The 15,704-nt window shown below is 43.7% G+C and overlaps 1 protein-coding gene across 4 annotated transcripts in view; it reads left to right on the plus strand.

The window, feature by feature from the left end:
* WNT8B (Wnt family member 8B) overlaps positions 1-13,410 on the plus strand; it is a 29,891-nt gene extending 16,481 nt beyond the window's left edge. For 2 of the 4 annotated variants that reach the window (XM_072628472.1, XM_072628473.1), the window contains exons 3-7: positions 5,844-5,877; positions 6,527-6,710; positions 8,044-8,169; positions 10,636-10,778; positions 11,307-13,410. In XM_072628472.1, coding sequence (XP_072484573.1) covers positions 5,863-5,877; positions 6,527-6,710; positions 8,044-8,169; positions 10,636-10,778; positions 11,307-11,840 — 1,002 coding nt within the window. In that variant the 5' untranslated portion in view covers positions 5,844-5,862 and the 3' untranslated portion in view covers positions 11,841-13,410. The remainder of the gene's footprint in view (positions 1-5,843; positions 5,878-6,526; positions 6,711-8,043; positions 8,170-10,635; positions 10,779-11,306) is intronic. The other 2 variants (XM_072628474.1, XM_072628475.1) reach the window with 1 other exon arrangement.
* The last annotated feature ends 2,294 nt before the right edge of the window (positions 13,411-15,704 follow it).

The raw sequence follows: 15,704 nt of genomic DNA on the forward strand, positions 1-15,704 counted from the left end.
AGTGGCAGGCCTAGAGTCAGGAAAATCTGAGTTCAAATCCACCTTTGGTCCCTTCCTAGCTGTGTGTCCCTGGGCAAGCCACTTAACTTCTGTCTGCTTCCATTTCCTCCACTGTAAAACGAGGATAATAACAGCATCATTTCCCAAGGTTGTTGTAAGGATTAAATGAGATAACAGTGCTTAGCAAAGAACCTGGCACATAGTATAAACTATATAATAACCATATAAATGCTAGGTATTATTATTATTTTATTTAAAGGGCTATAATGGGAAGAAAGATTAGATCTATCCTACTTGGTCCCAGAGGCAGAACGAGAACCAATGGGTAAAAATTATAGAGAGGCAAATTTCAGCTAAAAATAAAAACTTCCTAACAATTAGTCCAAGAGTGGAATGGGTTGTCTCCCCAGGTCATAGGTTGTCCTTGACAAAATTCTTCAAGTGGTGGCTAAATGTCCCTCTGCTGTGGATATATAGAAGGGAATTTGGGTCAAAACTTGGACTAAATGACCTCTGAGATTTTTAGAAGTTCTGAGATTCTAGGATTCCATTGTCAGGGAGACTCCCATCATATCTCTACCTGTTGAAATTCTTTCAAGAAGCAGCTTAGATTCCACCTCCCCAGGAATGTCTTCTAATGTCCTGATTAGAAGTAAGTTCTCCCTCTTTGAAACTCTCAGCCCAGTCTGACCTCTCGATTCACCTAATCAAATTCTCACTTGTACAACATATTTTTATGTATTGTTCATGCCCCCATCTTACTCCTTCCCCAAACAATCAGACTGGAAGTTTTCTTGAGAGCAGGAAACATGGTACAAAAAAGGAGTGTTGCGTTTGAAATTAACAGAACTGGGTTTGAATCCCGACCATGTTATTTATGACCTGTCTGATCTTGGACAACGCACTGAACCTTTCTGGGCCTCAGTTTCCTTCTTTGTAAAATTAAGGGCTTAATTAAGAACCAGTGACTTCTAAAGTCTCCTCTAGATCTCTGACTATGCTTTTTGCTTCTAGCACCTCTTGCAATATTCTGCATGTTTCTGTTTTCCCCCAGACCTGTAATTTCATTGATGTAGGGAACTCCTGGAGAACAAACTCCCACTAATGTCAACAAGTAACTGTTCCTGTAACTTACAAATCTTGGAGAGGAGCCCAGGGCACTGAGAGGCTTAAGTGACTTGCCCCCACGGTCACATAGGTCCTGTGTCAGAGGTGGCACTGCAAGCCATGTCTTCTTATCTCTGAGGCAACAAAGTAGTGCACCAAGTCACTTAACCTCTGTTTGTCTCAGTTTCCTCATCTGTAAAATCATAGCACTTACCTTCAAGAGTTTCTATGAGAAGAAAATGAGGTAATAGTTGTAAGGCAGTTAGCACAGTGCCTGGCACATAGTACGTATGATACATAGGTAGGTGTGTGTCTGTATATGCATGTGTGTGTGTATGTTAGCTATCTTCTTTAGCTATTTCTATCCACTATGCCATGCTGGTATTCACTCTGCCTTACATATACAAACACCCATCCTTTTATGGATCCATGATGAGTGTATACCCTCTCTGGGTGCTGAGTATAATATAAACATGCTTTCTAATTTTATGTGATCAGTTTTGTGTCTTCCTATAAATCCTCCATCAAGGATTAACCCAACACAAATGGAAGGCATTTCTCTTTTTCTTTTGAAATTTCATAGAGAGGAGGTGGAGCCAAGATAACAGGGTAAAGGCAGGGACTTGCCTGAGCTCTCTCTCAAACTGCTCCAAATACCTTTAAATAATGGCAAATTCTAGAGCAGCAGAACACACAAAAAGATGGAATGAAACAATTTTCCAGCCCAAGACAAGTTAGAAAGTCAGCAGGAATGTTCTGTTGCACCTGGGTGAGAGAGTAGAATATTCCAGCATGAGCCATGTCAGCACAGCAACCAGGAGCAGGCCTCAGGGTGACTGAATCAGTGGCAGCCCTGGCAGTTTCCAGACCTCTCTCCCCAGAGACAGTAAGGGAATTGGACAACAAGCCAGAAGGAGATTTGCTGGCACTAGGGGCAGGACTCTGTTGCATTGACTATAATTGGATCTGGGTTGCAGTTCTGTAGTTCCAGTGTGAGGAGGAGAACTAGCATAGCAGAGCTTGAGGCTGCAGGGAAGCAGGGTCACAGTTCCAGGGTTGAAAAGAGTGGTTGTGGTCACTCACAGACCAGTGCACAGTACAAAAGAGAAGTAAATACACCCTCTCCTTAGATCATACCACCTTGAAAGAGCCAAAAATTTACAGGTCCTCAGTATTACCTCTGAAAACAGCTGTGCAAAAAACCTGAAGCTTATAACAGTTCCCCCTCTACTTAGGAAACACAGCCCTGCTTTAGCATGGAGTTAAAAGTCCAGAAATCAACTGGAAAATGAGCAAACAACAGAAAAAAAAATCTGACCATAGAAAGTTATATAGAAAGTGGTAACCAGGAAGATCAAAACATACACTCAGAAGAAGATAACAAAGCCCAAATTCCTGCATTCAAAGTCTCAAAGAAAAATATGATTTGGTCTCAGTCTATGGAAGAGTTCAAAAAGGATTTTAAAAATCAAGTAAGAGGGTAGAGGAAAAATTGGGAAGAGAAATGAGACTGATGCAAGAAAATAATGAAAAGGGAGTCAGAAGGTTGGTAAAAGAGGCACAAAAAAATACTGAAGAAAATAACACCTTAAAAACAGAATAGGCCAAATGGTAAAAGAGGCACAAAAATCCAATGAAGAGAATGCCTTGAAAAGTAGAATTAACCAAATGAAAGAAAAATACAAAATTTCACTGAAGAAAAGAACTTCTTAAAAAGTAGAATTGGCCAAATGGAAAAGGGGTTACAAAAGCTCACTGAAGAGAATAATTCCTTAAAAGTTAGAATTGGACAAGTGGAAGCTAATGACTTTATGAGACATCAAGAAACAACAAAACAAAATTGAAAGAATTAGAAAAGAATGTGAAATATCTCACTGGAAAAACAACTGACCTGAAAAATAGATCCAGGAAAGATAATTAAAAATTACTTCCAAAGCCATGATCAGAAAAAGAGCCTGGACATCATTTTTCAAGAAATTATCAAAGAATACTTCCCTGATATTCTAGAATCAGAGGGTAAAATAGAAATTGAAAGAATTCATAGATACCTCTTGAAAGGGATCCCAAAATGAAAACACCCAGGAATGTTACAGCCAAATTCCAGACCTCCCAGATCAAGGAGAAAATATAGCAAGCAGCCCAAAAGAAACAGTTCAAATATCATGGAGCCACAGTCAGGATAATACAAGATCTAGCAGTTTATACATTCAAAGGGCAGAGAATTTGAAATATGATATTCCTGAGGTCAAAAGAGTTAGGACTGCAATCAAGAACCACCTACCCAGCAAAATCAGGTATAATCCTTCAGGAGTAAAAATGGACATTCAATGAAATGGAAGACTTTCAAGCATTCCTGATGAAAAGACCAGAGCAGAATAGAAAATATAACTTTCAAATACAAGATGAAAAAGAAACATAAAAAGATAAAGAGGAAAGAGAAATCATAAGGGACTTGATAAAGTTAAACTGTTTATATTCCTAAATGGAAAAATGATATTTATAATACCTAAAAGCTTTCTCATTATTAGGAGTATACATAAACAGAAAGGAAAGGTATGAGTTGAGTGATGGTATGCTTATCTAAAAAAATAAAATTAAGAGATGAGAAAAAAGAATGCACTGAGAGAAGGGGAAAGGGAGAGGTAGAACAGAATAAATTATCTGACATAAAAGTGGCCTAAAAGAGATTTTACAGTGGAAGGGAAAATGGGGTGCATGGAGAGGAAAGCACACAAACCTTACTCTCCTTGGAACTGGCTCAAAGAAGGAATAATATACACACCCAGGTGTAGAAATCCCATTTTACCATACAGAAAAGTAAGCATGGAAGGGAATAAAAGAAAGGTGGAGGAGAGCTGATAGAAGGGAAGGAGATTGGGGGAGTTAAAAGTCAGATACAAAACCCTTTTGAGAATAGACAAAGTAAAAGAACAGAATAAACGGGGGAAATAGGATAGAAGGAAATACATAGTTGGTAATCAATTCTGTGAAAAAAAATCTATAATTAGTTTCTCATTTCTCAGACATATAGAAAATGGAGTCAAATTTATAGAAATAAGAGCCATTCCTCAATTGATAAATGGTCAAAGGATATGAACTGACAGTTTTTAGACAAAGTAATCAAAGCTATCTACAGTCACGTAAAAATGTTCTAAATCACTATTGATGTGAGAAATGAAAATTAAAACAACTCTGAGCTACTCCCACACCCCTGTCAGATTGGCTAATATGACAGAAAAGGAAAATGACAAATGTAGGAAAATTAAAACACCAATGTACTATTGGTGAAGTTGTATACTGATTCAACCATTCTGGAGAACAATTTGGAACTGTTATAATTTTGAATTATAACCACTGTAATTTGTGGTTATAAAACCACACATACCCTTTGACCAAGTAATACCACTATTGGGTCTGTATTCCAAATAGATTAAAAAAAATAAAAGGACCTATGTGTACAAAAATATTTATAGCAGCTCTTTTAGTGGTGGCAAAAATTGGAAATTGAGGGAATGTTCATCAATTGGAGAATGGCTGAACAAAGGTGGAAAGTTGGAATACTATTGTGCTTTAACAAATGATGAGCAGGATTTTCTCAGAAAAACATGGAAAGACCTACATGAATTGATGCAAAGTGAAATGAGCAGAATCAGGAGAACATTGTACATAGTAACAGCAATATTGTGTGATGATCTCCTATGAATAACATCTATTCTCAGCAATACAATGATCCAAGACAGTTCTGTAGGACTTGTGATAAAAAGTGCTGTCCATCTCCAGAGAAAGAATTGGTAGAATCTGAATGCAGATCAAAGATACCTTTTCTTTGTTTTTCTTGGAGGTCTTTTGTCTGAGTTTTCTTTCACAGAATGACTTCATGGAAATGTGTTTTGCATAAATACACATGTATAACCTATGTCAAAATGCTTGCCTTCTCAATGAAGGTTGTGGGTAGGGAGATAGAGAATTTGGAACTCTAAATTTGAAAAGACAGAATGTTAAAATTGTTTTTCATATAACTGGGAAAAATAAATTATTAAATAAGATTTTTAAAATGATAAAAAATATTTCATGAATATCAATGAAGTGTACCTGTTATCTTTTCCTCTCACATTACCCATTCAGCCCTTTTTCAATCATATTCAGCCTGCATGAAATCTTTTATACCAATTGCAGTATGCAAGTCATTCAGGGTAAAATACTCATCATATTTTTTTCCCATTATCCTTTGAGTCCTCAACAATTTGGATTCTTCTGAGGCCACAGCATTCATGATTTGCAGCCTTATTGTGTGTGCATGTTGTCATTTTAATGAGCTTTTTTGGCAGGTAGGGAACATCTTAAGATCACTGAGAGTCTTGTGCTTTTTTGTGGAGGGATTATTCAATTCTTTGCATTTGCACAACACACAGTAGGAGTTTAATAAATGCTAGTTTGATGAATGGATAGATGAAGCCCTGCACACTGAGGATTGCTGAACAGAACTGGGGAAACAGTTGGGAGGTAGAGAATGATCTGAGATGGTAGGACAGAGGGTGCAGCTAAGAGTGGGAATGAACAAGATGAGAGGAGGGAGACGAATGGATCAAGCAGGTATTCAAATTATTTGATAGAGCAGAATCTGAAGGTGTAGAGGAAAGGAGGATGGTGAGCTAGAGTGGATAGAAAAGGAGCAACTACTTGGGGCAGGGGACAGCTGGCTCCTCTTTTCACATTCTGATCTCTGTCTATTCTAGGTCAGTCAATAATTTCCTGATGACTGGTCCAAAGGTAAGAGAAACTTTTGATTTCCCCCTTTGGGGTCTCATACCTTTACCCTTTGGCCACTTCTTGATACCACATTAATTTTCCATTATCTATCACTTTTTCCCAAGGCGATCAGAACAACCTCATGCATTTTCCCACCTCCCATGCCTTTGTTTATACCATCCCTCTGCCTACAATGCCCTCCCCCTGTTCTCCTTTTCCAAACTCTGCTTTTCCCTTCAGACCAATCTCAGATGCCACTTTCTACAGGAAGACTTCTCCAACCCCCAGTCAGTGAAAAGGGATCTTTCTCTCTGGTACCTCCTTTATTAACTTAGTTAGCACCTTTTTTTGTGGACTTCTATTCTGTTTCATATCATAATAATCTGTATCCACATCAGCATCCTTGCTCATTCAGAAGATGCTTCCAGGAAGGACAAAAATCCAACAGTTCCTGGTTTTCAACCACTTCTATTCTACTATATCACACATAAGAAGAAGCCATCATATTGCCCTTAAGTCTTCCCTTCTCCTGGGTAAACATCTCTAATTCCTTCAACTAAATCAATAGCATATATAAAAGTGCCTAGAACATAGTAGGTACTTAATAAATGCTAGTTAAGTGACTGACTGACCCAGGTGATTGTGCACGCTGACACTCTTGTCCCTGCAGGCCTATCTGATCTACTCCAGCAGTGTGGCCGCTGGTGCTCAAAGTGGCATCGAGGAATGCAAATACCAGTTTGCCTGGGACCGATGGAACTGCCCTGAGAGAGCACTCCAGCTGTCCAGTCATGGCGGGCTACGCAGTGGTAAGGAAAGCCTCAGCCGCAGCTCCTGGGACCCCTTGGCCACAGGTTAGAGCCCCACATCCTGGCACAGCCCTGAACTCATATACATATATACACTCCCCTTCAGGGGTCTCTGAAGCTGGCTCTTCTCCATTTGGCTCCTTCTTTGAAATCTTGCCTACACAGAAAAATTGCTTTCTCCTTGTCCTATAGCCTTCATTGCAATGATGCTTCCCCCTTATTTTGTCCCATTCACTGCCCCCACAAAGTCCTATAATTATCAGGGAAGGATGTAGCTGATGCATGTGAGGTTAAACTTTGTATTCTCGGTGCTTTGCTCGGGAGGGTATTTAATAAATATTTCTTGAATTGAATTCAGTTTGCTTGGTGATGGGCATAAAGCTTGAATAGGCATCATCCTTCCAAGTAGCATTCATGCAAGCACAGATGTACACATATATACACACTAGCCAGGAGCCTGGGGTCCAAGGGGGGAAATATCATTCCTGAAGCCAGAGCTTTGGATTCCTGCAGCCATTCTGCAGCTGTTCTGGAGAGTCACCAAAGCAGGTTCCTCTTCTTCAATATCTCTCAGGCTCTGTCTTGTCCCAGATCCATCCCCCATCCCCAGTTCAGCCAGGGGTGTTTTCTTGGGTTCCCAGAAGGCACAGCTGACAGTGTCAGAGGACAGCAAAAAACAGACCAGCTGAGCAAGGAACAAAGGGAATGAAAGGAGAGCCTGGAAAATGGAACATATTGCTGATTGAGATAGGGGAGTGGTATGATATACTATACCATTGTACATCATGTATGATGGGCTAAATATTCTATAATAAGTATGTGTATGTATGTATATGTGTGTATGTTCATATATACACAGAAGTATATATATATATATATATATACATATATATGATACACACTCACACATATATCAGACCTATACTAAGTAAAAGTCAATTGAAGAACCTGGAAATGTTTAACCTGGAGAAGAGTCTACCTATTTAACTAGGCTTCCAATCAAGTCCAGGATATTCTTAGAAAGGATATAATACCTGTCTTGAAGTATCTGAAGCACTTAACACATTTTAGGCACTTAATAAATGTTTATTGATTGGTTGATTATCATGGACAAGAGGGATCAGACACATTTTGCTTGACCCCAGAGCTGCAGGAATCCCATCTTTAGCTCAGCACATTTGGAGTTATCAAAAGTGGGATGGGCTGCTCCTCTGAGGTTGGAGATATCCAAACATCACGTGGGTGGTCACCTGTGTAGTGAGGATTCCTGCTTCCCTGTATGGGCTCCATCAGATGGCCTCTGCGATTGGCATGAGGGACACTGAAGGGGAGGCAGCCTATACCCCGCTCTAGATGTCCTCATTCTGATTCCTGACAGCCAATCGAGAGACAGCCTTTGTACATGCTATCAGCTCTGCCGGGGTCATGTACACGTTGACCCGAAACTGCAGCCTTGGAGATTTTGACAACTGTGGATGTGACGATTCCCGAAATGGACAACTAGGTAAGTACCCAGTGTGGAGGGTGGATGGGGGTGGGAGTTAGTGAAAGAAATAAAAATATGAAGGGGGCAGAGAACAATGTGGGTATCAGTGGGGAGCTTGTACAAAGAAGTGGACCCTTTCCAGTAAGGGAAAAAGAACTAAGCCAATGAAACCAGTTCCCAAGAGAGAGATGAGGCTGAGTCCAGACCTGCCCATGAAACCAGACATGGGAGAGCTCAGACCTCAGATGGGGATTAGAAAAACCTAGAAGATCCATTTCCCCACAAATTATTCTCATCAGGAAAAAACAGTGGAAGTAGACTCTTGGTGCAAACCCCACCCCCCCTTCACTCCTGAGCTTGAAGACTATATTTTTCAAGGGTTGTCCATCAGTACTCCCTTTATCATTCTCTTTCCTGTTCTTTCCCCTGCTTTTCTCTTCCAAGGGTTCTTCTTCCCTTCTTTTCCATGATTCCCCTCATTCTTTTTTTCTGTGACTCTCTCTCCTAGGAGCATGTCCACTAGGCTCCCTTCTGCTGCCTCAGGCCCCTCACTCTCTTATCCCCCTGAAGCAAATCCCCACAATACTAGTCCTTACCACCCTGTTTGCTGGTCCCCAAATCCTCAGGCTCTTCTAATTCCTCTCTCCTCCTCAGGCTCTTACATTCCCTGCCCACTAAAGATCCCTTCCACACTCTCTTCTCAGCCTCTTCCTTGACCTTCCCTCCTAGCCCTGCTGAGATCTGCCTTAACCAGGCACCTCAGTGTCTCAGGGTATACAATACACTCTGAATATCTGATCTTTCCTTTTGTAATCTAAATCTTATCGTTATCTAAACCAGAGCAAGTTTCTAACCAGCTACTAGGATTCAGAGAACCGACATTTCTAGTCTTGGTTTGCCTGCCCTCCCTATTCTTCCACTGCCACCACCTGGGGATGGGGATGGTTTTATTCATCTTAAACACCCCCAGAAACACACTTTGGTTCCTTGGCCACATGCTCTGCACAAGTGTGCTATTTTGGATTTATTCGTACCAGAAAAGAAAATATACATACATTCAAAAGTGATCTAAAGGGGGAGGGGGAGGGGGAAGTGTCAAGAGAGGAAATGTGTCTCAGTGGCTTCCAATCACTGATCTTATTTCCAATCTCCCCTCCCCCACCCCAAAGTCTTCAGATCTCATGTCTCTCTGGGCCCTGGAGATTGGTGCAACCAAAATGGTGACTGGCCTGGTGACATGCCAGTACATTTTAGATACCCAACAGTCAAGGTGACCCTCCTAGCTATGCAAAGTGAAATCCAGCCCCTTTTTTTCAACCCACACCTCTCAGATTCAGAAGCACAACAGGTCAATGGGTATAAGGAGTTCACTTCAGTGAACTTGGATTGAAAGGACATAATACCAATGACTAACTTTAAAGTTTGCAAAGTACTTTACAAATATTATCTCATCTGATTCTCACAGCAATCCCAGGAGGTAGGTGCTATTATTATTCCCATTTTATAGCTGAAGAATGGAATCAGCTAACCAATCAATCCAAAAACATTTATAAGTACTTACTATGTACCAGGCACTGTGCCAGTCTCTGGGACTACAAACACAAAAATGAAAAAATTTCTGTTTTCAAGAATCCCTGGTCCACTGGGACCAGACTCCTTATACACAGATTAGTATATAAAAAATAAGTCTAGGGACTAGATCTGTGATGTCATTGGTACAGGGAACTTCCAGGAGAGGGACTATAGAGATTGTGAAGGGACAGGAGGTATATAGCATATATAACATCCAAGGACTTACTAAGTCACCTCCCAACATTCCCAAGGATAAGCAAGTTCTCCATACCTCCTGCATTCCCTCAAACAGCAGCTGAGTGGATGGTAGCTACTTGCTAAGGATCATCCACTTAACAACTGTTTATTATTACTTAAATCTACAAAGTCAGTTGGTGTAGGATGACAGCTGGAGGAGGTTGGAGATAAGTTAATTAACGCTCAGGGTTGAAACTGACCCTGCTTGACTTTCTTTGGCATCTTCAATGCTTGGCTCATGGGCCACAAGGCCTATCTGATCCTCTAGCTGCTAGTGCCATCTCCCCAGAAATTATTTTGTGTTTATTTTTCTGTGTACAGGTTGTATTTCCCTCCTCAGTGGAATGTAACTGCCTTGAGAGCAGGGATTTTTTTTTTCTTTGTGTCACCAGGGTCTAGCACAGTCCTTGGCACATGGTAATCTCTCAATAAATACTGGTTAAATGAGAAAGAATGAATCCCCCTGCCCAAACTTGAGGGAATCCAAATTCTCAGGGTCTTGACTGGCCTTGTGCCCTTTTCCTCCCTGCTTCAGGGACAGCTAAAGGTTCTCCCAGGTCCCTGGGCTCAAGACCTCTGCCTAAGATCCCACCATGCCTCCTCTAGAGGTCCAGAACTGTCTGGGTCACCTCCCTCAGGATTAAGGCAGGAGTTCCCCTCTCTGTTCCTTCCCAGGGGGCCAGGGCTGGCTATGGGGTGGCTGCAGTGACAACGTGGGCTTTGGAGAGGCCATCTCCAAGCAATTTGTGGATGCACTGGAGACAGGGCAGGATGCCCGAGCTGCCATGAACTTACACAACAATGAAGCTGGCCGAAAGGTGAGCCCTGGCAAGACTTGGGTGGGTGCAGGGGATGGCTCCAACTGTCCAGGTCCAAGGTAGGCTTTTCTATCTTAGTCTACCTTCACCTTCTGGCTGCTCTTCTGTTCATCTAACAGATGAGGAGACAGAGGCACTAAGTCTGCAGAGTTGGCTTGAGGTCCCAAGAGTAAAATTCAGGAACCGTGTCTCCCAGACCTATGTGGAGTTCCCCTCTTAGGGTCTGGACAGTAGGGCTCTTGGAGGGAGGGGTATCCCCGGTGGCAGCTGTGGTGGTGTGCAGGTTGGGGAGAGTCCTGAGAGAGGTTGAGAGATGGACTTAAGGCTGGTGGGGTCAGGGAAAGGGAAAAAGCCCGGGGGCCCAGGGATCAGACTGGGGCTGAGAGTGGGAGAAGGAAGCCAGTTTCCAGGAGGTGTCCAGGGTCCTGAGCCGTGGACCCGGGAGGAAAGGTTCTCTGGAATCACAGGGGCGGGGTAGGGCTGGCCACTTCCAGGCCTACCCGCGCTCACCCCTCCCTCCCCGGGCAGGCGGTGAAGGCCACCATGAAGCGCACGTGCAAATGCCACGGCGTGTCGGGCAGCTGCACCACTCAGACGTGCTGGCTGCAGCTGCCCGAGTTCCGCGAGGTGGGCGCGCACCTCAAGGAAAAGTACCACGCGGCACTCAAGGTGGAGCTGCTGCAGGGCGCAGGCAACAGCGCGGCGGGCCGCGGAGCCATCGCCGACACCTTTCGCGCCATCTCCACGCGCGAGCTCGTGCACCTGGAAGACTCGCCCGACTACTGCCTGGAGAACAAGACGCTCGGCCTGCCGGGCACGGAGGGCCGCGAGTGCCTACGGCGCGGCCGCGCCCTGGGCCGCTGGGAGCGCCGAAGCTGCCGCCGCCTGTGCGGGGACTGCGGGCTGGCGGTGGAGCAGCGGCGCGCCGAGACCGTGACCAGCTGCAACTGCAAGTTTCACTGGTGCTGCGCTGTGCGCTGCGAGCAGTGCCGCCGCCGCGTCACCAAGTACTTCTGCAGCCGCTCGGGTGGGGAGAGGCTGAGGCCCAGGAGGCGGCCCTAGGGCGGCCCGCAGACCCTCCTTCCCCTCCCCCCAGGACCGTCGAACTCCGGAGGCGCCCCTAGATGCGCCCTCCGACTCCTGGCTTCCCACCCAGCCTCCTCCTGGCTGGCATCAGCCTGCCGAGAGGTTGGGCAAGGCAATCGCGTCCCTCTCCATCTCATCCTGTGCCCTCCGACAGCCTCTGGCTCCCTGGGAATGAGCTAAGGGTCCCCAATCTGATCCCTCACGGGGCCCTTAGCCTGGCTTCTCCCCCAACCACGTAGAGATTGGGAGGCCTAGCACCCAAATGTGAGAGCACCTTCTCTTGTCCTATAACCACTGTGTCACTGACCATCGGTAAGCTACGTGGGCTCTGGTCAGGGGCGACCCATTTATGCTCAGCCATCCTAACTGTGTGGCCTTGGAAGCTGAGAAAAACACTTTTGAGACTCATGGGACCCAGATAAGGTCTTTCCTTCCCCTCCAGCCTCTCTATTTGCCACTTCTCCACTAGCTGCTGCTCCAGGCCAGCAGCCTCTTTCCTCAGTAATTCCTTTTTTCCACCAAAAAATGGTAGGAAGTGTGTGTCCCTGCTCTTCCATCCCTGGGCAGAGGCTGCCTTTGAAGATGACTTTGGGGAACTTGGGGAGTCAGATTTGGGTGATTGCAACAGTTAGGCCAGAAGGGAAACCGTGCTTGTATTCCATAGGAAAGAAAGAACAGGAGGCCCAAGGTGCCAACCCGAGACAGTTGTAGCCCCCATAAGTGGCACCATGCCATAACAGGAAAAGCCAGGAGCATGGCTCTGACTCCATTTGCCATGGAGAGGGGCTAGGGTTGGATCAGAGCCCTCCATCATTCCCCTGATCCCAACTCCCTGCCTCCCAAAGTTCTTCTGAAGTGGGACTCCAGATGGGACTGCTTGGCCTCTAAACACACTGATTTTATGGCTCTGACCTGGACTCCAGTAGGAAGGACTGAAAGCCTTCTTCCCAGAAGGAATCTTTGTGTGAGGGGGCTATTTAATTGCATTATATATAAGAAATTGTTTTCTGGCACAAAGCTCTGGCCAGTCCTACCAAGATGGAAAAGTCTTTGAATAGAAAACCAAGGATGGACTGTGTGTCTTTTGTCTAAGGACCAGCTGAACTAGGTTGGGAGAAACTCTTCACCAGAGGCTTGGCCACCATCAGAAGATGGATCTCATCAACCATAGCAGCTGGTTAAACCAACCATCGACTTAGGTACAAAGGGGTCATGAACAACACTGATGGAAAATTGAGCACCCACAAGGATGAGAAGGGATGAAGTTGTGGCTCTCTGAAGGACTGAGGTCAATAGAAGTTGAGCACTTTGAACTAAATTCACTGGAATCTGTGGCTAACAATCCTAACCATTTGTTGCCTTCTGCTGAAGAATGTACTTTTTTTTCTCCAAGGCTGGAGAGTGGTGACTTCCAGGTTTCCTGTTCAGGCCACACAGCCTGGATACCAGCCATCCTTCCCAAACTTCAGCCCCCTTGCCTAATGGCTGAAGCTGCCAGGTGTCTGTAACCCACTAGCTAATGCAATAAAAGAGTAGCCAAGAGCTCTTCCAATGATGATGTTGCTGTCTAATGTTGGTCCATATAGCAAAAGTGGGAATTTGCTCAAAGTAGGTCAAAGAGGAGAAAGGAAGTCCCCAGGACTGTCCTGACCAGAAATATAGGCCATCTTTTGCTATCCGAACTGAGGATTGGGGCTCTTGGAGAGGAATAGTTTCTTGCGGTCAACAGTCATCCTCAAACCCATCCTAGATGTAGAAAAGCAATTTCTTTAAAGTAGTAAGGAGAGGCAAGGTTCTGAACTCACCATTTCAGGGACTTAAAGACAATGACAAGTGGGAACAGGCTCCCTCTAACTTCAAGTTTGCCAAGACCAACGGCATCCAAATAGTCAAGAATAACCCCAACCAAGGGGGTCACAGCAGCTGCACTGATTTTCACATTCCTTTCCTCTTTCCATCTGCTCTCTGACACTAACAATTCCTTTCCACTAAGGATAAGATCCTTTCTCTAACTCTCTGTTACAAAGTGGTGCCTCCCCCTCTCTATTTTTGCCCAATCACTAGAACAGAACCTTCTAATTCTTTACCAACTCTTTCAAGAGACTTTTCTTTGCTCTTGTGATCAGTACCCATGAGTGATGATAGAACCTGTTTGGGCCCTTGGGGTCCCTAATGAGGACCTCCCCCTTCCCATTATTGTTTTTAAATTTTTAATCTTATTTTTATTGATACCTTTTGTTTTCATATCACATTCGTTTCCAAAAATAGCTCTCCCCAGCAAGGCATCTCTTGTAACAAAGATCTTAAAAGAAAGAAGGAAAAAAGCAACAATCCAGAAAAACTAAACTTGTTGACTGTGTTTAATAGAATATATATTTCACATCCATTGTCCCCCACATCTACATCGAAGTCCATGATTGTTATTGAATTACACTTTAAAAATGCAAAATGTGCTGTGGGAAAATAATTGGCCCTGGAACCAAGAGACCTGGGTTCAAATCTCAGCGCTGATATTTACTGCCTACATAAACATAGGCAAGTCTTTGAATGCCCTGGACCTCAGTTTTTTCATCTGTAAAATAAAGAGGTTGGACTAGGCAGCCTCTAAGGTTCCTACCAGTTCTAGTTCTACAATGACAGTAACAACAATAGTGTTTATATGGTATTTTAAGATTTGTAAAGTGCTTTATGTGTATTATTTCATGTTGTTGAGTTGTTTTGTTATGTTCAATTCTTCATGACCCCACTTGGAATTTTCTTGGCAAAAATACTGGAGTGGTTTGCTGTTTCCTTCTCCAACTCATTTTACAGATGAGAAACTGAGGTAAACAGAGTTGAGTGACTTACTCAGTCAGACAGAGTTCATCAACCTCTCACTGAAATTCACAGCTGCTGAACAAAACTAGTAAGTGTCTAAGGACATTTAGATCTTCCTCACTCCAGGCCCTTTACTCTATCCACTGTGCCACCTAGCCACCTGTATTATTTCTTATGATCCCATCAATAGTTCACATTTTTGTATCACTTTACTATTTAGGAAGTGTTTTCCTCACAACAGTCCCATGAGGTAGCATCTTGTAGCCCTATATTACATCATAAAGCTGTGATTTAATCCATAGAGGAGCCAGATGGAAAGTATTTGAAACATATGACCTTAGAGAATTGCTTGAGGCTCAGAGAGATGGTAGAGGGAGGGGGAAGAAAACAAACCCTTGTAACAAATACCCATAGTCCAGCAAAAAAAAAAAAATTCCTGCATTGGCCATGTCTAATTTATGTCTCAATCCGCACTGAGACCATCACTTTTCTCTCAGGAGGTGAGTAGAGTTGTTCTTCGTGGGTCCTCTGGAATCCTAGTTGGTCAGTGACATGATCAGAGTTTCTTGTCTTTTAAACTTGTTTGTCATTCCAGTGTTATACTGATTGAGCAGATTGTTCTGGTTCCACTCACCTCTCTCTGTCAAATCATCCAAATCTTTGCAGATTTCTCCGAAACCATCCCTTTCATCATTATTTATGGCACTCTATATCCCATCACACCCACTGGGAGTGGGCTTCCAATATAATATAATTTATTCACCAGTTCATACCAGCTTCTCTCCTCTCACAGATGTCAAGCACAGAGTTAGCACTTGAAGTCAGGTCAGAGCACCTTAGCTATAGAAGGCTAAGGGACCTTTGAGCTCACCGGGTGCAACCTCATTTTATAGATGAGGATACAGCCCCAGAGAAATTAAACAAGTTGTCCGGAGTCACAAGGAAAGTGGGTGATTCTGGCGGGTTTCAGACCTTTAGTCCCGGGACACCAAATCTCTCTTTCGACTGTCTCAGTGTGTCCCA

This window comes from Notamacropus eugenii, chromosome 1 (assembly GCF_028372415.1).
Source record: "Notamacropus eugenii isolate mMacEug1 chromosome 1, mMacEug1.pri_v2, whole genome shotgun sequence".
NCBI classification, from domain to species: domain Eukaryota; kingdom Metazoa; phylum Chordata; class Mammalia; order Diprotodontia; family Macropodidae; genus Notamacropus; species Notamacropus eugenii.